Source organism: Microtus pennsylvanicus, chromosome 11, assembly GCF_037038515.1.
Source record: "Microtus pennsylvanicus isolate mMicPen1 chromosome 11, mMicPen1.hap1, whole genome shotgun sequence".
NCBI classification, from domain to species: domain Eukaryota; kingdom Metazoa; phylum Chordata; class Mammalia; order Rodentia; family Cricetidae; genus Microtus; species Microtus pennsylvanicus.
The window spans coordinates 44,620,818-44,642,665 of record NC_134589.1 but is presented as its reverse complement, the minus strand read 5'-3'; the positions used below and the strand labels follow the sequence as shown (position 1 = coordinate 44,642,665).

Below are 21,848 nucleotides of genomic sequence, written 5' to 3'. Positions count from 1 at the left end.
CATAGTCTTCTATTTGAATACATGATTTGTGCTAAAGTCGAGGTATCCAATCTTCCTGCCCCTGCCTTTGGAGATAAGGCGTTTACTATATAAACCAGGGTGGCCTCGAACTCGTCAAGGTCAGCCTGCCTCTGCCTGCTGGGGGCTGGGATTAAAGGTGTACACTATGCCCAGCCATACTATCACTTTTAATCACCATGTTGCCTTCAATCTATTCATGAAACTCGTAGCCTTTTGATGCAAAATTGCACTATACTCCTACACACCTCACAATTCCACTCTCCTCCACTGAAACCAGCCTGCCGTTCTTGCTCATCTCATTCGAGTTGTTTACACAGTAACAGGGAACCAAATTCCATCTGACCCTAGTCAAAAGAACTAAAGAAGTGGCATGCTTGCTTTTGATCCATTACTGGTTAATGCAGGTGGAAGCTGTAATATTAAATGTCATGCTTTATCAGATTCCAATGCTTTCTAAGTTTTAGGTCACTAATGGAATAGTTATTTAAATTTATGATAAGTAATACAGAATCAGTTGTTGATGGAGGAGGATCATCTGTCTATGTGTTACTTTCATTGGTTAATAAAGAAACTGCCTTGGCCCTTTGATAGGACAGAAAATTAGGTAGGCGGAGTAGACAGAACAGAATGCTGGGAAGAAGGCAATGAGGCAGACACTATAGTTCTCCTCTCCAAGATGGACACAGGTTAAGATCCTTCCCAGTAAGCAACCACCTCGTGGTGCTACACAGATTACTAAATATGGGTTAATCAAGATGTGAGAGTTAGCCCGTAAGAGGCTAGAGCTAATGGGCCAAGCAGTGTTTAAGAGAATACAGTTTCCGTGTAATTATTTTGGGGCATAAGCTAGCCAGGCGGCCAGGAGCTGGATGGCAGGAATGCAGCCCTCTGTTCCTTCTACAATTGCCTCTTCACTCCAAGTAGTAGAACTGGATTTTAAATGCAAGTGAGACTGAGACGTGCAGACCTGCATGCTGGCATTTATTCATAACTGAGAAGCATACGAGTGGTGATCACTGTATTCACAGTGGTGGTAACAGCTCCTAGACATCTGAACACAATCAGTAGATTGTGTTTATAAAACCAACCAAAAGACTTCTTGATTCAGGCATGAAAAGAAATGGTAAAACTCAGGGCAGGACTTCAAGCAGTTAAACAAGCCTTTATCAAAGGAGAATAAATACAACCTAATCCCACCTAAAGACAGTGTGAGGCATCTAGAAGATTAAAACTTCTGTCATAATTTAAATATTTATTTATTTATTTATTTATTTATTTATTTATTTATTTATTTATTTATTATGTACACAATATTCTGTCTGTGTGTATGCCTGCAGGCCAGAAGAGGGCACCAGACCCCATTACAGATGGTTGTGAGCCACCATGTGGTTGCTGGGAATTGAACTCAGGACCTTTGGAAGAGCAGGCAATGCTCTTAACCTCTGAGCCATCTCTCCAGCCCCTTCTGTCATAATTTAGACCACCTACTGAACCACACAGTGGAAGAAAGTTCCAGCAAATTTTCCTATCTAAATATGTTTTCTAAATTGGAAAGCTGTCCTCTAAAAGATCTTTGTTCATATTGCTGGGAAAAAAAAATGGACCAGGAAAGAACAAATGAAGGCAAATAATACTCAGGTATTTGGTTTTGCATCAAGTATCATGCTAACTCCACATCGTCAACCCACACTACAGAAACTGAGACTCTGAGCCTGTTTTGAGATTTCTGCAATGCAAGACCATATTGCAAATGACATCAGTCACAGACTGGGCCAGGCTGAAAACTTTCAGAACGACTTTCTACTGAGAGATGCTAAAGGCTACTGAAGCACAGTTTATTGTCATTTCCACCTCTCTAGTCTGGACTATGAGTTCCTTGTCAGCACAGCCCATGTTTATTATATAAATCTGTTTTCCCAACCCGTTAGAGCAACAGTATTGAAGAAACCTGTTAAAAAACAAGAACACTGAATTCACCATTACCACACCTGACATGCCAGGACTGGGCTTCACCTGGAACAGGGACCATAATCTTAACAAACAAGTTTAACACAGGTCTATAAATCTCTTGTGCTTTCCTGCTCCGAAAGATAGCACACAGAATAGATGTGATGTGGGTGCAATGTTAAAACCTGCGTTGTTGTTACCGTGTGTGGTGTCACTGTGGAGTGAGCAAAGACATCATTCTAGGCGAGCTACATCTGTGCCTGCTGTGTGATGCTCTCACTTCTGAAACATTTCTGTTTGTCCATTGAGATAGGCAGGAACATTTTATAGGTGACTCCCGGCATTTTGACTTTGGTACTATTTTCTGCTTAAGTTAAGCAGAAAAACTTAACTTTAAACTTCTAAGATTAGAGCAGTAACTTTCTTTGGTCTATTGTTTTTGAGTAAAGATTATGAGACAACACACGAAGAAAGACAAACATCATAAAATAACTTTTATACAGGATTAGTAGATCTGTTTACATATAAAAAACAAAGGACCTCATTACAGTTAGATTTCACATAAATTACACAGATTTATTTTTAAAACTACTATTCAATTCTTTTAAAGTTCCTTTTAAAGTTTTCATTTTGAAGGCACAGTGCATGAAATAAAACAAGACTGAAGCACTTGAGAGGAAAGGGTGTTAGCATGTCACAGAAATAGCTACGGGCAGTTTTGGAACTGGGGAGTGTCATTCTGAAAAAAAGGCAGAGAGGTGGTGAAAAGAACATAAAAAATTCCATGTCATACCCCTCCAAAAAATCTGTAGCGCAGAATGTAGCTAGTACATTCATGGTATGCCATTGATAAACAAGTTGTCTATATTTATGCATATTTTATCAAGTTGCCTCAAAATGGTAACCTACTTTCAAATTTCCAAACCAACCAGGAGAGCATTCTAAGAGTCAGTGGAACCATTAGTGAATTTTGTTTTGCCATATATAAAGGAGAAGTGGGTATTGGGAGGGTTTTCTTCAAGAAATAGAAATTCAAATTCAATTGACATTAATCAAAGGCCCTAATCACCCTCCCTCCAAACTGCTATAATTAAAATAAACCAAAAACCTAAAGTTATCAACAAGTTGCTATACAGAAATATCATTGAATATTTAGCCATTAGTGGAATTTTAATAATAATAAAGGAAAAAATTGGGGGAGATGCTGGGCTGCTACCATAAAATAATCCCACCAGACCCACAGTGCAGGACACCACGACATATTCATAACCAAGAAGCTCCTGAGAGAACAGGGACGGACCTGGCACAAGTGTGAGTATGACAAGACAATAGACCTATTTAATGCTGGGAATAAATGGAAATAAACGGAGTAGTGAGTCTCGGTTACTGGTAACCTGGTGCTAGCTCGAAAACACAGCAAGTTCAGACATAAGCACTACCTTTTTATTGTTCCACTCATATTAGTTTGAATTTAATATTCACTAATTCAGCAAATCTCATTCAGATGAAATCACCAAAGATTAACCAAGCACACTGAGCCAAAAATACAATGTTTCCTTCCTCAAGGCTGATAAGAGTCCCAAAACCAGTTCCCTTCAGTGAGGACAGCAAGTCCTCTCCACTAGATCAGATCCCAGCACCACCCAGAGTTCCACCAGATGCTCTAAAAGCTTGCCAATCTTTATCAGTACAAGTGCATCCTCACAGGCAGACACTTTAAACACTACCTACCAATCGTGTTGCTTTTGTTAAGGAGCAGGGAGTGAAGAAGGCTTAAACTCATCACCAGGACAAACAATGCCTGCGAGCAGAGGAAAGGCACATCTCAGACTGGGGCAAAGGTCCTAATACTGTGACACTTATTTGGGTCCTAAAGGAACGGAAAGTCTCCAGGAGAAACACTGAAGGAATGCATTCCCCATCCCATATGGCTTCAGTGCCCTTTGCTGCCAAAGTGGTCCAAGATTAGATACGAGCCACACATAAAGGAAGGCAGGGCTAAGAACACAGTCTTAGTAGTCATGGATCGTGTACATTCATGTTCATTGGTAACAGAGGGTGGGGAGGGCTGGTTTTCCAGCTCGATGCATTAGAAGCTCATTAAAGACTTGAAACTTAAAGCAGAATTTGGGTTTCATTTAAGGAAAAAATGACCAAAAGAACTATTCTGTATATTCATCTCTAAAAATTTCATACATATTTTAAAAGGCATGGCCTCCGATTGCTGAGATGTACTGTTAAAGACACACTTAATTCCAGAGAACACGTGGAAAGGTATCTTAGTGAACACCAGGCTAGTAAAGCAAAGGCTGCCACATGAACTTGGTTTCTAGCTGTAATATCCCAAGCAGGGCCCAGCCATAAGCCCCTTGTTGGTTTTCTGACTTGGCACTTTTAAAAATAAAGCTGGAAAGGCAATATACATCATTTAGAAAAACACAAAGTGTTATTAGAAGAAATGAAACTATAAAAGAAATGTGCCCTTCATTAGTGTTGCCTTCCATGAACTGTTCTCATGTGGCAAAACAAGGATTCAGCTATGCTGATGCCATCACCGATTCCAGCGTGGCTGAACCTAAGCTACCTAAGTGACCACAGCTAACGAATATCATGATCTCATCATTCCCTTCCACTACCCGAGATCTCAACTTCATACAGCCACTTGAATGCATTCCTCACAAAGCATGGCCGAGTGACCCAGGTGAGCCGAGGCTTTGGGGTAACTGATACAGTAGTGGGATGAATACAGTTTGGAAAGGTAAGAGCTAGTTTTTTGATCCCCTGATTTAGTACAAGTTCAGCAGCAACTTGGCCATTAAAACATTCAAAGATATTAAACTGTTATGTCATTGGTAAGACTCACACTCACAAAAAGCATCATTCCACTGAACAGCATTAAGAGACACCATAAATTGCAAATCTTTCAGGCCGTCGCCTGACTACAGTGAAGGGGACACCTTCACATCACTGTCCCATCACATGGCAGTCCTTTAGCTGACTTTCTTAAATGGAGGGAGCCGTACTTAAAAGCTTTGAGCTCAAAGTTTTAACATAATTACTTGATTAAAAAAAAAGACTGTCAAAGGAATCGCTAAGGACTGGCAGAGGCCTGCATACACAGGCCGCGGTATTTCGATAACAGTATGCCATCACAGGGTGAAGGCTTGGGCTGGAGCATCAAGTGTAGACATTATGGATCCAAATGTATTAAGAGTGTACAAGTAGGTCTCTTCCATTCCTAGATATTTTCATCAATAAATTCAGGACCTTCAGGTGTGGAATCATCTGGAAACTGTAGGTGTGTAACATGGAAAGGGCTGAGATTTAGGAAACACTAAGGAACAGGCATCCCTAGAAGAGCAAGTGCTTCACAGATAAAGCAGCAGCACCTGTGGGTTTTCCCGAGTTAAGACAGGCAAGTCCTCACTTCTACTCCATCTCCCTCTCACCTCTACTCACGGGGGCCCCTGGTGCCTCCACAGCAAAACCAATGAGTTCCCCCTAAGACGAGGCTATTTAGAGCTTGATAAACCTTACAAGAGAGGTAGTAAAATCCTGCTTACAGCACAGCCTACCAGTTCTGATCCAGCTTAGAAACAGGTAGAAAGACAAATACGGAAGCTCGTTTATTCCGTTTTCTAATGTCATATATGTTAAAGAATCATCCAGCCTCCATTACCTGAATAAGAGAATCCCCAGCTGTTTGCTAACTGGAGAAGAGAACGAACGCCTCAGTAGATGGAGGAGAAGCTGAGGTTTAAAGCTTTTTGTCAGAGTCTGACTGGTGTCCCTGCCTTAATGTTTCTAGATTCTTTTGGCCTTTAAAGTAAAGAGAAACAAAACTAAAGCCACTAGTAAACACCTGCTGTGCAAACACAATGTCTACTCGATGGCTTTATGCTGTTACTGTCTAAGCTCTGAACAGCTCATCTTAAGTCAAAAAGGAAAACAAAGTGGCTGTCCCATCTTCTGCTGCATAAATAGAAATCAGATTTTTAGAAAAGGTTTAGAGTTCTTTAAGGAAGGGAAGTTTAAATCTGCCTGTGATATTCAGAGAATAAGAGTTCAACAGGTTAACTTCCCGAAGCTCTTTGAAGAAGGAAGGAACCTCTCTTCTTACTGCAGTGTCTCCCAAGAGGAGCTGTCATTTTGCTTGGTGCTTATGCAGGGAGATATGCAAAACATGGTTTTCAATGTTTGCTAGAATATAATGTTTCCTCCTCTGTGTCCGTTTCATCCTGGAACTCATGGCTTAGGAGGGATTTCTTGGAGCCAGTGGACATCATGCGAATTTCATCTTCATACTCATCATGATGCTGCCGGAGCCGATGGAAGCCATCTTTGTGTCTGTTAGACTTGATGGAGCAGATGCACCAAATGATGCAGGCTGTTAGGATCAATGCTGACATTGTGGCACCTGTCCGACAAGACCACATGGGGATGTTATGAACAAGCAACGACTTCCATTGGCACTTTTTAATCTGTTATTTACTTTAATTTCATGCAGTTAAGAGTAATTTGCTTGGTCTGAGATGTTCTTCTGTGGTAGACTGCTTGAATCTCTAGTATCTCAACAGAATCACCCCTGTTACCCTAGAAGCAGCGCATGTACAGTATGCAAGTTAGAAAACAATAAGCAAACCCAGCAAGAATCAAAGCCCAACACCACTACATTTCTACTACCTGAAGAGAATTTCTAATTACTTTAATGCTATATTCCCAGATCTTCTTTCTTTTTCTTTTCTTTTTCTTTCTTTCTTTTTTTTTTTTTGGTTTTTCGACACAGGGTTTCTCTGTGGCTTTGGAGCCTGTCCTGGAACTAGCTCTTGTAGACCAGGCTGGTCTCGAACTCACAGAGATCCGCCTGCCTCTGCCTCCCAAGTGCTGGGATTAAAGGCGTGCGCCACCACCGCCCGGCTCTTTTTCTTTTCTTTTTTTCCTGTGCTGGACTTGATCCTAGGGCAAGCTCTCCACCACTGAGCTGCACTCTCAGCTCCCCAGATTGTTCTTTCTTTCTTTTATTAACTTAAAAATAGTTCAGTTACATTTTGTTTATTTATATTGTGTGCGTGCACATGTGTGCACAATGCATGCATATAGAGGTCAGAGAACAACATGTAAGCATTGGTTCTTTCTAATGTGGGCTTCAGGAATTGAACTTAGGTCATCAGGCTTGTGCAGCAAGAGCTTCTACCCACTAAGCCATCTCAGCATTTGTTTATTTAGAATGGATCTCACTGGATCTCAGCCTGAGACTTGCTATGTAGACCTGACTGGACTCTAACTTGCAGTGATCCTTCTGCCTTAAGCTCTCTTTTAGACTTGTCTACAAGGTCACCAACACAACATCCTTAGGAACAACAACCGAAAAATAATAGTCACGAAATAAAAATTAAGTTCACAACAGCTAATTGGCTGGCAAAGCTAGATTTAACCCATGGCTGAATGTGGCTCCAGTGCCTTTAACCATCAAGTTCTTTGTGTTTTGCCAGGTTCAGATGAGAATGCTAAGAACCCTACAAGAGGTCCTGGGCCATACCATTTTCCCAAGATTCACCTGAGACCCCCACCTCTGCTTGGGTTTTTGCTTTAAGTCCAAGCTGAACTGAGAAACGAATGGAAGATCATTGTGTCAAACAGGTGCGGTACAGTAGAATATTGCCTTTTCCATATATTTTCCCCTTAACCTTTCAGTAATTCAAACAAGGACCCAAATTAACCCAGAGGGGAAAGTGTTTCCTTGTTCTTGGATCTAGCAGTCAGTGTGATCTTGATATAGAGCAACATTTGCTTATTTAACAACATCCAGTAAGATCCACTTGTGCCAACTATGGCTTTAGGGTCTGGGGATGCAGATCAGCTCTGCTGTCTAGAGCTTTTATTTTGGTGTGGACATTAAATGCAGTCAATACAGTGAACAGGTACATATGGTATCAGTGATGAATATTAGATTGGAAAAAAACATAGGGTAGGGATAATAACAGGGCTACTGTGCTAGCTAGAGTGATGAGGGAAGGCCTCTCAGTGGAGGTGAATTTGAGTATGGACCTGCAGAAATTAGGGCAAGCCAGGAGAACATATAGGGCAACAGCTTGGGGAAACCACATTTAGCCAAGTAGACTCTAGGGAAAAAACAATTACCTAGAGGTGTCTGTGGGGGCTAGCCACTCTCAAAGCACAATAGCAGAACGGGTACTAAAAACTGAAAATCTTTACCTGACACAGTTACCACAAGTTCCCTTGGTAAACCAAATATCCGGTTATCCGTATCAAAGACTATTAGCACTGAACTGGCTGCATCATGATGCACAAAGACCTGGAAAGATAAAGTGTAAGAATTATAAAAAAGTCACTATTGGGGCTGGAGAGATGGCTCAGTGGTTAAGAGCACTGGTTGTTCTTCCAGAGGACCCGAGTTTAATTCTCAGCACCCACATACAGCTCACAACTGTCTGTAACTCCAGTTCCAAGGGATCTGATACCTTCATAGCAACACATAAAGTTAAATAAATTTAAAAAAGTAAATAAAAACATCCAAAAAAAGTCATTATGGGGCCTGGAGAGATGGCTGTGCACTGAAGAACACTGGCTGCTCTTCCAGAAGACCTGGGTTTGGTTCCTAGCATCCACATGGTAGTTCACAACCATCCATAACTCTAGCCCGGCTGGTCGTGGTGGCGCACGCCGGTAGGATTTGCTGAAGGAGGCAGAGGCAGTAGGATCACGAGTTCGAGGCCAGCCTGGGCATAACTCTAGCCCTACAGAATCCAGGAATCCAAACCCTCTTCTAGCCTCTGCTGGCATTGAATGTGCATGGTACACAGACATATATGCATGCAAACATCTATACACATCAAATATTAAAATTAAATTTTAAAAAGCCACTTATGGTATACCACAGCCCTGCTTCACTTAACGCTTTTGGGCTTATAAACCAAACCAGGAAGGCAGCTGAGTGTCATCTACATTGTACAAAATGCTATGCAAGTTTTTCCTTTGTTGCTGAGGAACAGAAAACTACCTTTTGGCAACAAAAAGATGACAGCTGCTGTACTCAAGAGACGGAGACACTTTTCACTTCTTTATTCCTTTGAAGCTTTCTAACAAGAGTTTCAAAATAATACATAAATGCTATTACCCACACTCTCACCTGTGAATGCTGCTGCTGGTACCCTTCAGCAATGGCATTGATATTATGGACACCGGGAGCTAAAAGCACATGGAAATAACCCCCCTCTTTTGTGTGCACTTTTATTCCTTCATTGAGTACAATGACTGCTTTAGAGATCGGTTTACCAGCCTTGTCTTTAACCAACCCATGAACTCCTTTGTGGACCTGAAAAAAATATTAACATAATTTATGTTTTCACAATATCAGCAGATGATTGCTTGAGGCTTGATCAAAATCAGCCAAACAAACACACACACTCCCTACACAAAACAACAACAACAACAAAGCCCTTGTAGTTATAAGTGAGGCACATCCTATAATCCTAGCTACTTAGTAGGTAGACACAGGAAACAGAGTTTAAGGCTACTCATCAAATTAGCAACCCTGTCTAAAAAGAAGTAGGGGTTTAATGGTGTATTATAGTTCAGTAGTAGTGTGCTTAATGAGTATGCAAAGGGTTCTTGGTACTGCACACAGCCTAAGTTACCCTTCATCCCCACTGACCCTGACCACATTTGCCCATCATTTGCCCATCAGTCAGTGATTCAGAGCCAGAGGTAAGAGAAAGAACTCTGAAAGCCTAAAGCAGTAGAAGCCAGTCTTCAAATGCCTTGAACTATTTCTCGCATGGTACAGTGACTGTAACCAGCGATCCTCAGCTGGAAGAACATGAAGCTCCCAGGTATAGCAGGTTCAAGATATGTTGCACACATGGCATCTATTTTGGCAATGAAAAGATGAACAAAATTCAGGCTGGGGAGATGGCTCAGAGGAAGAAAGTGCTTTCCACCCCAGCGAGATGGGGGCTGGAGTTCAGATCCCCACAACCCATGTAAAAGGCCAGGTGAACATGGCAGCCTACCTGTGATCCAATGCTCAGGAGGCAGGGACAGGGATCCCTGGGGTAAGACGGCTGGCTAGACTAGCTAGACTAATGAGCTTTGGGCACAGCGAGACATCCTGTCTCAGTACATACAGTGGAAAGTGAGCTCAACCTCTGACATCCACTTGCCCATGTACACATGTATATATGATGGCCCATGTATTAACAGCATGTAAACACATACCCCAACACCACACACAAACATGAACAAAATCATTCTCTCTATATTTTTATAAAGGTTTTAATAATGGTTTTTATTTTTATCCTCTGATGAAGCCTAGCATGTATGAGACTTTGGGTTTGATCCTCAGTATCAGAGGGAAACAAATAACTCAAAACAAGCTCACCTCCACCAACATGCTAAGGAGAGACCTCTTGTTCTCTGCCCACAAGGCAGGGAGTTGAGCTGCACTAGGGAAGTAGCAGCAGCTTGTGTAGACTGTGATTTCTGGGCAATGGCCATAGGTAACACTATAATCCTGAAATATAAAGTTCAGAATCAGATTAGTACATGCAAAAATTAGCTTTGTAAACAAATGAAATAAAAAGAACTGGATGATGTAAGTAGCATTTGTGAAGCATCTTAGAATATAAATAAATCACCATATATAATAATGGGTCACAAGCTGGGCAACGATGGCACAAGCCTTTAATCTCAGCACTCGGGGAGGCAAAAGCAGGCAGATGTCTGTGAGTTTGAGGTCAGCCTGTCCTAAAGAGTGAGCTCCAGGACAGTCAGAGATACACAGAGAAACCCTGTCTCAAAAAACCAAAATAATAGTAATATTATTATTATTAATAATAATGTCACAAACAGGACAGTGACTATGTCTGGTTCATTCTGAAGTGGCAGTTCTCCCACAGTGCTGTTAAGTATAGATGATGTTTATTGGGGTTTGCTGAACAAATGAGTCCACGTGGATAGCCAGCTTCCCTCTCAACTCTAGAACTCTCCTGTTGCTGCCACGGCACTGGAGGTAGAGGACAAGCTCCTGGGCCTGACCAGTCAGTATGAGCCTGCTGTGACAATGACCATGGCCAGAGCCAAGCACTTAGTCAAGTACAGGAACCACTTGTGCAGACAGATTTCAAACTTTACTTGCCACTTCCTCCCTCAACTTGTTCTTTTTTTCATTTACCCAATGATATTAACTAACTTCCCCACATTGTCATGAAACTTTATCATTTCTGCAGTTATACCATTTTTTCTCTTATTTTGTGAGATTATAATGTAATCATGTCATTTCTCCCTTCTCTTTTCTTCTTACAAACCTTCCCATAGACCATTCCTTGCTCTCTTTAAAATCCAAGACCTCTTTTTCATTGAAATATAACCTTATCAGTCTATATAATGTTACTAATATGTGTGTTTCCAAGGCCAACTATTTGGGATATACCCAGTTGGTATGGGATTAGAGAACCAGTCGGTGTGCTGTTCTTTGGGGACTACTATATCTTCCATTCTAAGCATTCCTTAGTTGCCTGTAGTTCTTTTTTTGTTTGTTTGTTTTTGATTTTCAAGACAGTTTCTCTGTGTAGCTCTGGCTGTCCTGGAACACACGCTGTAGACCAGGCTGGCCTTAAACTCGCAGAGATCCACCTGCCTCTGTCTCTTGGGTGCTGGGATTAAAGGTGTGTGCCACCACCACCTGACATGGCACTGTAGTTCTCGTACAGGGTTGAGGCTCTGTGGTTCCCCCATCCACTTTAGCATGTTTACTGTGGTTGTCCTTGTTCAGCTAGCTCATATTTAGGTAGTCATGTTGGTGAGATTTTTATGGGTGTAGCTTCTGACATTACTAGGAGAGACAATCTCACACAAACTCCTTGATCCTCTGGCTCTTGAAATCTTGCCCTCTCTTCTGTAATGTTCCCGAAGCCTATAGGTGCTGGAGTTGTTTTTATAGATTTATCTATTGGGACTGGGCACTGCAACTCTGCATTCTGACTGGTTGTGGTTTTCTGTAATGGTCTCCATCTGTTGCAAGGAAAGGTTTCCTTGATGCGGGTTGAAGACTACACTTCTCTCTGGGTGTTAGGACAAGTACTTAGAATGTAATTAGGGGTTGTGCTGGTTTAGGAAAGTGGTGATTGTAGTTTCTCTTCCAAGATCCTTGACTTCACTAGCCCTGAGTAGCCTAGGTTTCTCGTACTAGGCATGGTTTCCCTTTTATTGAACGCATCTTAAGTCCAACTGGAGAGCCGTTGGTCGCTGCCAAGGTATTCAGGCCACTACTGAACCCTTAGGGTTATTGTCCAGAAACTTCATCTTTGACTTGTGTCACTATCATCCATGATCCTGCCAACTCTACTTCAATACCAAGACTAAACTTTCAACACTTGGTTCCTAGCCTATTGTCACTACCCTAATCAAAACCCTTCTTTAATTACTTCTTGTCTAGACTATTTCAAACCAGCTTCTTTGCAGTTCCTCCTTCCAAAGTATCCTAGCCCACTATTATGAACTTAATTTCTTTTTTTAATACTTATTTATTTATTATGTATACAATATTCTGTCTGTGTGTATGCCTGCAGGCCAGAAGAGGGCACCAGACCTCATTACAGATGGTTGTGAGCCACCATGTGGTTGCCGGGAATTGAACTCAGGACCAATGCTCTTAACCACTTGAGCCATCTCTCCAGCCCTGAACTTAATTTCTTAATAGCACAGCTCAGATCATGTCACCGTATCCTTGCTCAAAACCTTCAGTGGTCTTCCATTCCTTATTAAAACACACTAATTCAAAGTCCCAAACTCTTTTCATTCTTGTCTTTGCCTGGTAATGGCTGCTCAGTGAACTTCTTCCTGGCCTTAGTGTATGCCCTAAACCTTTCTAAACACCCACTTCACCACCTCTGTATCGCAAATGCTATCTCCAAAGAAAGGGAAGGCTGGGGCTCTGACTAGGTATAATATTTTCTGTCTTTAAATTTTCATAACATGTGGAAAGATGCTCACTTCTAGATCAAACCAATTAATTCTGGACAGCTACTTGTTCAATAGGCCTTGGAAAATATTTTATTTATCATTAACAGAGCAAATGCCTCCTACATAGTAAATTCTTTAAAAAAATTTATCTTTTGTGTTTGTATGTTTTGCCTGCATGTACCTAAATTCACCACATGTATGAAGTGTCCACAGAGGTCATCATGTAGCAGATGTCCTGGAACTGGAATTACAGGTGGCTGTGAACCAGTATGTTCCCAACACCCACATGCTGGGTCCTCTGGAAGAGCAGTCAGTGTTCTTAACTGATGAACTAGCTCACTAGCACCCGCCCCCATATAGTAAATTCTTAAAAAATAAGGGAATAAAGAAATGGGAATGAAGTCAATTTTATGTTGCACGCGTGAACCAATGACCAGTTAATCACTTGCTAACTGTCAGAGAGAAGATCTAAAGATTCAACACAACTATTAAGTAAAATCCAAACAGCCTTTTATACAGAAAAAGAAAAGTCAATTTCAGGTTCAGCTAGAATTGCAAGGACCCTTGAATAGCCTAAACAACCCTTAAGAAGAACAAAGCTAAAGGGCTTATGAACCCTGGTTCTGAATGTTATTACAAAGCTGTAACAAACCAAAGGGCAGACTGTAGACCCAGGGAAAAGCAAGTCTGGGCAACCCACACATCTGTGTTCAAAGGCTTTCTGAAAGGCCATCAAGACCATCCAATGAGGAAAGACATTTTTGACAAAAGACTGATATGGGATTCACCTCTGTATGCAGTGAATATCATTGGTGAACAAAGGAACTGTTTTAGGCCTACAGCAGAGCTACAGCAGAACAGAGCTAGGTGGGGAAAAACTAAATGGAATGCTGGGAGAAAGGAGGTGAAGTCAGAGAGAAGCCATGTAGCCCTGCTGAACAGATGCCTGGAACTTTATCCAGTAAGCCACAGCCTCACGGGATACACAGATTACTAGAAATGGGTTAAATAAATAATGTAAGAGTTAGCCAATAAGAAGCTAGAGCTAATGGGCCAAGTAGTGTTTTAAATAATATGGGTTCTGAGCAGCAGGGAAACGAATAAGTGGCCTCCCTCCAACAAGACAACTAGATCCCTACCTTCCCACAGAACCAAACTCCTGCCTCACACGATGCACAAAATGAACTTCAACAGCCTCAAGAGCTAAAGCCATAAACTCTGACAAGAAAAATAGAGTCTTAATAGCCAACAAATTCTTAGAAAGAATAAATTGGACAACAATTAAAAAAAAAAAAACTTTGCCTGTCAAAAAGGCATGATCAAGAATGTAAAAAAGGGCCGGGCGGTGGTGGCGCACGCCTTTAATCCCAGCACTCGGGAGGCAGAGGCAGGCGGATCTCTGTGAGTTTGAGACCAGCCTGGTCTACAAGAGCTAGTTCCAGGACAGGCTCCAAAACCACAGAGAAACCCTGTCTCGAAAAACCAAAAAAAAAAAAAAAAAAAAGAATGTAAAAAAGGGTCAGGCGGTAGTGGTGGACACCTGTAATCCCGGCACTCGGGAGGCAGAGCAGGCAGATCTCTGAGTTTGAGGCCTGCCCAGTCTACAGAGCGAGTTCCTGGGATACACAGAGAAACCCTATCTTGAAAAAACAACAGTAACAACCAAACAAATAAAAAAATATCAAAAAACAAACAAACGAAAAAAGAAAGTGGAAAATGTCCAGAGAGATGGCCCAGCAAGTAAATGCAATTGTCACCAAGACTGACAGCGGAATTCCATCTTAGGACCCACATGGGGGAAGGAAAGAACTGACACCCACAAGTTGTTCTCTTGCTTCCACAAGTAGCACGTGCTTGTTTCCACCTCCAAGTAGATGTAATTTTTATTAAAGTTAAAAGGCAGCCTATAGGATGGTAGTTGAAACTATTTGCAAGTCATATACATGATAAGGCTTTAGTATGTAGAGTGTGGAAAACTAACAACCCAAGTAACTAAAATGTTTTAATTTCATTCTTATTTTATGTGTATGAATGCTGTTCTGCCTGCAAGTATGTCTGTCCATGTGTGCAGTATCCAAGAAGTCCAGAAGAGGGCATTGGACGCCCTAGGACTGGAGTTACAGATGGTTGTTAGCTTCCGTGTGAGTACCAAGAATCAAACCTGGGTCCATTGAAAGTGGCCAGTGCTCTTAACCACTAAGTCATCTCTCCAGCCTCCAGTTAAATTTTTAAAATTAACATTGTGTATGCATCCATGTCATGTTACATGTGTGGAGGTCAGGAGACAAGTTGGTTCTTGCTTTCTACTATGTACATTCTGGGAATTGAACTCAGAGAGTCAAGCTTGGCAAAAAGCACTTGTGCCCCCTGCTAGCCCAAACCTGACTGTAAAACGGACAGAAGATTTGGATAGATACTTCTCCAGAGAAGAAATAGCCAACAAGCACATAAAGAAGTAGTCCAATATCATTTGCCATCAGGGAAATGAAAGTCAAAACCACAATGAGATGATGCTATGTCTCATAGGATAGAAATTTAAAATAACAAGCGTTGTTCAGGATATACAGAAGATGAAGACGGACTCTTTGAACACTGCTGATAGGATGTAAGATGGCAGAGATGCTATGGAAAAGCTTGGTGGTTGGTTCTTCAGAACATTGAAAATGGAATCAAAACAATACCTAGCAATGCCATTCCTAGTTCTCCACTCAAAGTGAAAAATTAGGCTTCAGGACACTATATGCTATGTCTATCAATACATAAACAAAATATGCTGTGTATAATAGAATATTTTGTTCTAAAGGTATGTAATATATGGTATGAAATGGATAAGCTTCAAAAATTATGTTAATATAAGAAGTTAGATACAAAAGGATTACCATGTAAGTCTTTTTATGAGATATTTAGAATGGGCAAATTCCTAGACACAGAAGTAGAGGTTACCAGGGGCTGTGGAAAGGGAGAACAGGGAGTCACTGTTTAACGGGTACAGATGCAGTTTGAAATAATGAAAAAAATTGAAGTAGATTTAGTAGTGGTTGTACAAGACTGTACTATAGTTAATGTTATTAAATTATGTAGTTAAGAATGGTAGTGGTGGCACACATCTTTAATCCCAGCACTTGGGAGGCAGAGGCAGGTGGATCTCAGTGAGTTCAAGGCCAGCCTGGTCCACAAAGTGAAAACCAGGACAGCCAGGACTATTACACAGAGAAACCCTGTTTCAAAAAAGAAAAAACAAAACAACAACAACAACAAAAAAAGAATGTTTAAAATAGAAGATGACTGTCAGGTTAATTTAAGGTGAAAACATGTTGAGAATGTCACAAGACAGATGCCAATCACTTCCCTGTCTTAGAAAAAGAACCTGTGTTTTCATTCAATGACCACGAGTCTGAAGCCACTCTACCCGTGTTCTCGGAAACATACCTTCATGCTGCCCAGATGGCTGCGCCACTCTGCCCCACGCATCACTCCTCCTGGGATGTTTTCATCTGTAAAACCATTGAGAGATGTATGATCAACAAGACCAACAGGCTCTCTTCTCCCCAAAGCAATCAACTAAAATGAACAGCACAGGGTAGGGAAATGCCTACCTGACTTATTTGGGCAACTGGGCTGACCCATGTGCATCGATGGATGGTTATTTGCATAAAGAGATGCCAAATGCTTTAAAGTTTCTTTGTTTTCCACTACCAAGAAGAAAAATTTGAAAGTCAGTGGAGAAATTGGAAAGATTTTGTTCAAGTTCAGTATTGCAGATTCAAGTCCTCTTCCTCTCCCTCTAGTAAGTTCTGCACCCCACTGAAGTTTATGCGGGAGCTACCATAAATAACAATATTGTTTTGTTTAGTTCAAGATAATCATACTTTGGAGCAAACATCTTCCTTACATTAAAAAAAATACAGTGAGTTTATACAACAGGCTACTTACTATACTGAGATAGACTCTTCTTTTAGTTTATTATACCTCAGCTATGGACAGCTGGGGCCTAACAGCAATATCCTTTGTAACTGCATTGAAAATAACTCAAACTCTCTGCATATGCTGTGAGTTGGCGGAACTTCAACAAGCAACTGTTTAGCTTAACACGAGGCACAGCCCACTAGGCAAGGTGTCAAGCATGGGAGGGAGTGCTTAGCCTGATACCATGAGCATCTGGCACTGTGCCACACTCCTTTTGTTATTCTCATGTTCTACAAACACCAATTCCTCAAAACCTGACTGCAGACCACACTCAACAGATGTGACTAGATCCTGCTACTCATGTAGCTTGGCCTTGGTCAGCCCTTCCCTCTCCAATCTGCCCCAATTCTTCCAGTACAGGATGGACAATTATCTGAGGTTGATCATTTGAGCAGAGAGCAAACCACTACTAATGTTTCTCACTACTGAGAAACATTTAGAAGGGATATTACTTAGTGACTTGGAATTTCCTACAAGGCTTAAATACTACATGTGTGCCCTGATATTGAACATACCTGTCTGGACTGGCTTGTCATAGGGATATGTGACAAGCACAGAACCACCGTCTAAAGCAATGGAAAGGCTAAAGTCCTGTTTTTGAATCAAGTTTTCAATGATGGCTTTGGTCTCTGGTTGGGAAGCATTACCTAAAAAAAGAGAAAAGTTAAATACCAAGTTCTAAATTTTAGTGAAAACATAAAGAAATACTGTATTTGAATTCCATATAACTCTCGCTTACAAAACTTGTGGGCAACTGTCTCTCCACATGCTACCTCAAGCAAAAAAAGACATGTTCTCACAGGCAAGTTATTGAGTTGTGCATAGTTTGAGATCATGTGTGCACATCAGTAACATTATATATAACAACATGCAAATACCCTGTGTACATACACATGTTCAGAAAGGTAGAGAGAAAGAGGGCCTTTGTTACCTCTATACACATTAGAACACCCCAATAATCTTAGCCTTTTTTCAAAAAATAAAATACAAAGCTTCAATTACTTATCAAAGTGAAAGGCAAAAAATTGAAAATATTTTCTGGATGTCTTGTCAAAGTGAAAGGGAAAAAATTCAAGATATTTTCTGGATGTCTGTATTGATTTATATTTCACACTCATAACTTAGACAAGTACCACCCCATTCCTCATCTACGAAGTGGGGCTGATCAGTCTCCTAGTATAGAAAGTTATCCTCCAAGTATTTTAATGACCTAAAATTGAGTCTTACTTGTGAAGTCAGTGTCCAGGTCTTTGCCACGGGCATTGGTTTGCCCAATCTTTGAGGTGCACTCTTTCTCTTGTGCTCGCTCGCGCCCATCTGGATTCAGAGAAGGTACAATCACAATTCTAGTCCTGTCAACCAACTAAATGAAAAAGAAATCAAGAGTTCATTAGCTCTATGTGGAACTGATAGACACTTCCCCCTAAACACAGTCTTTATTGTTCACTTTAAATAGTTATTTTAAAAGGCAGAACACTAAAAGAAACTAAAATGTAAAATAGAATTCTCATTTGCTTCAATTTTTTTTAAAAAATGAGACAATACTGTATAACTAATGTTCTTCATGTGTCTTGGTACCAAATATGGGTTATAGAAGCACCTCAGGGAGGCAGAATCCAGATTGCTGGGTGCTTTTCTATTTAAGTTTTTACTGGAATAGCCAAACCCATTCATTTATGTTTACGTTTGTGCATTATAATGACGGGACTGAGTAGCTACAGGATGTCTGCTCCTATAAATATAAGTATAAATATAAATATATCTGGCCCCCAATAGAAAACAATTGCTGGTCACTAACTTAATAATAATGGTGAACTCTTTTCTGGATTAAAAGTGGGAATGTAAAATCTGAAAATGTCAATGCCTTCTTAGACTAGGAGAGCTGAAATAGCATGTCCAAAAACCCAAAGTAGGTAGGTAGGTAGGTTCATCTGCCTTGCTATAATTTCTCCTCCAGATACTCCACAGGCATTAATACCTCTATGTGTGACATGAAGTCATTTCTGAGGAGCTTCATTCTACATATTTCTAATAGTGCTATACTTAATCTTCACCATCATTTTGACTAGATTTAGACTCACCTCAGGAACATACCTCTGGAAATGCCTGTGGGGGTGCTTTTAGAGAAGTTTAAGTGAACCCACCCTCAGCGTGGCACCATCCCACAGACCAGGGTCTCAGAATAAAAAGGAGAAAGCAAGCAGACTGCTTCATGTCTGTGCTTCCTGATTTTGGACCCACATTGACTGGCCACTTCCTTCTCCTGAAATTATATATAGGCTCCCATCCCCTCAAAGAAAGAGGCATACTAAATCCTTTCTTCCTGAAAATACATGAGACCCTTTAACTCACTGGCTTCTAAATCTCTGCCTTTGGGCGATTCTTTCTAAGATAATTTATGATTCAACACAGACCTACTCAACAGAATCTCCGAATCCTGTCTCCTTGTTTCTCTTTTGGCAGGTTCTACTGTATCCCAAATTGGCTTCAAAAGCTTTGTGATTCCTATTAAAGTATTTTACCTATGATATGGTCCCTTATTACCATAAGACCAATAGGTACAAGTTTAGCTATATATAAGAACAACTTGGGCTGGGGTATAACTCAGTGGTAGAACATGTGCCTAACATGTACAAGGTCCTGATTTTGATCTGTAGTGTATGATTACACATGCCTAAACCCCAGAGGGGGCAATGTTATGTACCCCAGAAGGGCCAATGTTAAGTTTGAAGCCAACTTGGGCTATATAGCAAGTTCAAAGCCAACCTTGGCTATATAGTAAAACTGTCTCAAACAAATAAACAAACAGTCTAAAAAGCTGTGACAATTGTTTTTGTTTGTTTGTTTGTGTGGAGGGACGCCTAAGAAGTTATAAAAGAAATATTGATGCCTTCTGAGGATGAAGTCCAAGTACTGGTGTTTTTAAAGGCTCTGAGGTATTTCTAATATGTAGCCAGGGGTTTCACTATCTTATACTATCTCATTTTAAGAAATAACAAACAAATGTCTGGGAGATACTTTCGCAACCTGTAAAAGTTGCTAATGAAATTTGCTTTGCTAGAGATGATAAAATAATTTTTTATTAAGTCTGATTTCAATTAGGCATACAGATTCCTTCTGACCCTAATCAAGACACTAGTTCTTTCCCAGTCTCTCTGGGGGAGGGTGCAATATAGCTGCACTGTGTGGCCTTTATAGCAAGATACACTTGGTGTTTGTTTTTCATTACAAGAAAAAGAACACTAATTATATGTTGGTTTATGTTTGTTGGTTTAATTACGGGCTTCCAGATGTTTTGTAAATTAACAAACACCTCTATTTCTGTCTTCAATCTATGGACTAGAGATCCCCATCCTTGAAAGAATGAGCAATGAACAACAATGTGTACAAAGTTCTGGGCAATAGTGCTTGGCACAGTCAGTGTACATTCAACAAGTATTAGTTCTTCCCACTTTTCCTAAATTCAGTACAGGCAGTGCTAATTACTGAGTGTTCTTGCCCTGCTTTCCTTAAGACAGCACAAAGCAAGGCTTCTTAGTCATATATGCCTAAGCCCCTAAGACAAACTTCTTTTCTACAGCCACAGATCGCTAAATAAGATAATGTTGTATAAGTTTATATACAATTACTTGCAGCTGAGAGTCCCAATGACTTTATATATTATATAAAAAGGCAAAAAGAATTATGTCTTTCACTCTACTTTTCAGTATAGTTCATTTGCACAGAATTGTGGGCAAGGTTAAAAGGAGCCTCAGCTTAAAGGAGTACGGGACTGAAGGCAAACTTTTAGGACTAATACAAAGAAATACACTAGAAAGACACTATGAACACTGACTGTATCCAAAGGCAGTTCTTTTTCTCACAGTGACACATGTACTAAAAGTGCTTCTGTGTGAAATCTAGTAAGAAACTTAAAATTTTTAAATGGTGCCTTGAAGTCAATGATCCCAAAGCTTTGTCTTCAAAGAATGGCAAAACAGGCTATTCTCTTACTTGGGTAACAACTGGGTTCTTTTTGTAATTCAGGCAAAGAAATTCTGCCAGAGCCAAAAGCAGTTCCGTTCCAACCGGAGCATTTCCATGGATACCAGCAACAAAACGAATCTTTGGTTCTTCAGGTTCTGACATGTTGGGTTTATTGGAGATTTCGAGGGACCAAATGTGACGATACTCAGCACTCTGTCCCAAACTTTTATAAGTCAGAAACAAAAAGTCAGCAAGTAATCAAGTGTTATGTTAAACTTAACTTATGGATTCTAAAAATAGAAACGAAGATGAAGAAACCAAAGCACAAAAACCCTTGAAAGTCTTTTAAAGAGAAAGTCACAGTGTCAGAAAACCTTAGGAGGAATAGTTTCCCTTGAGCAAAGGAAGTAAACCAAGAGTAGAGCATCGCCAGACTCGAGCCCATGACTCTGCTGGGCAGCCCTGCAGACTCTGCTCCTCATGCCTCACCACACTGCTCTAGCTGGCGTCTATCTTCTAAGTGAGCCACTTCAACTCTTATTATAGAAATATTTAAATATACTAAATGTAGGAATGTCTCTTTAAAATCTAAATTAATCTATATGAATAATACAGTTTATACACTTTATAATAAATGCAGTATCAGTTTGACAGGAAAAGCTAAGTCAATAAAAACAAAATAAATTATCAAATTTCCACTTTCACAAGAGGTTTGAGCTCAAAGCTGGCTTTCTTTCCTGTGACAGAAGATTTATTAGAGCTGGCCAGAAGTAATGGATTAGCATTAAATGGTAAAGGTCATTGTTTTTAATGATGCCATTCAGTGACACTTAATGCCTAAAAAAGTCTGTCCCTACCAATGGCAGATATGCTGCATTTTAAGGAAATATCTAATTTTCAAAAGCACCTGGCAGTGGTGGCACATGCTTTGAAACCCAGCACTTGGGAGGCAAAGGCAGGTGGAT

General features: G+C 40.5%; 1 protein-coding gene across 1 annotated transcript in view; it reads right to left on the bottom strand.

Moving 5' to 3' along the window:
- Positions 1 to 2,449: 2,449 nt before the first annotated feature.
- Cpd (carboxypeptidase D) overlaps positions 2,450 to 21,848 on the bottom strand; it is a 79,637-nt gene continuing 60,238 nt past the window's right edge. The window contains exons 13-21 of the mRNA XM_075991592.1: positions 20,911 to 21,106; positions 18,145 to 18,280; positions 17,433 to 17,564; positions 16,548 to 16,643; positions 16,381 to 16,445; positions 10,370 to 10,501; positions 9,119 to 9,304; positions 8,185 to 8,284; positions 2,450 to 6,385 (exon numbers count right to left, since the gene is read on the bottom strand). Of these exons, the coding sequence (XP_075847707.1) occupies positions 6,159 to 6,385; positions 8,185 to 8,284; positions 9,119 to 9,304; positions 10,370 to 10,501; positions 16,381 to 16,445; positions 16,548 to 16,643; positions 17,433 to 17,564; positions 18,145 to 18,280; positions 20,911 to 21,106 (1,270 nt within the window). The 3' untranslated portion in view covers positions 2,450 to 6,158. The remainder of the gene's footprint in view (positions 6,386 to 8,184; positions 8,285 to 9,118; positions 9,305 to 10,369; positions 10,502 to 16,380; positions 16,446 to 16,547; positions 16,644 to 17,432; positions 17,565 to 18,144; positions 18,281 to 20,910; positions 21,107 to 21,848) is intronic.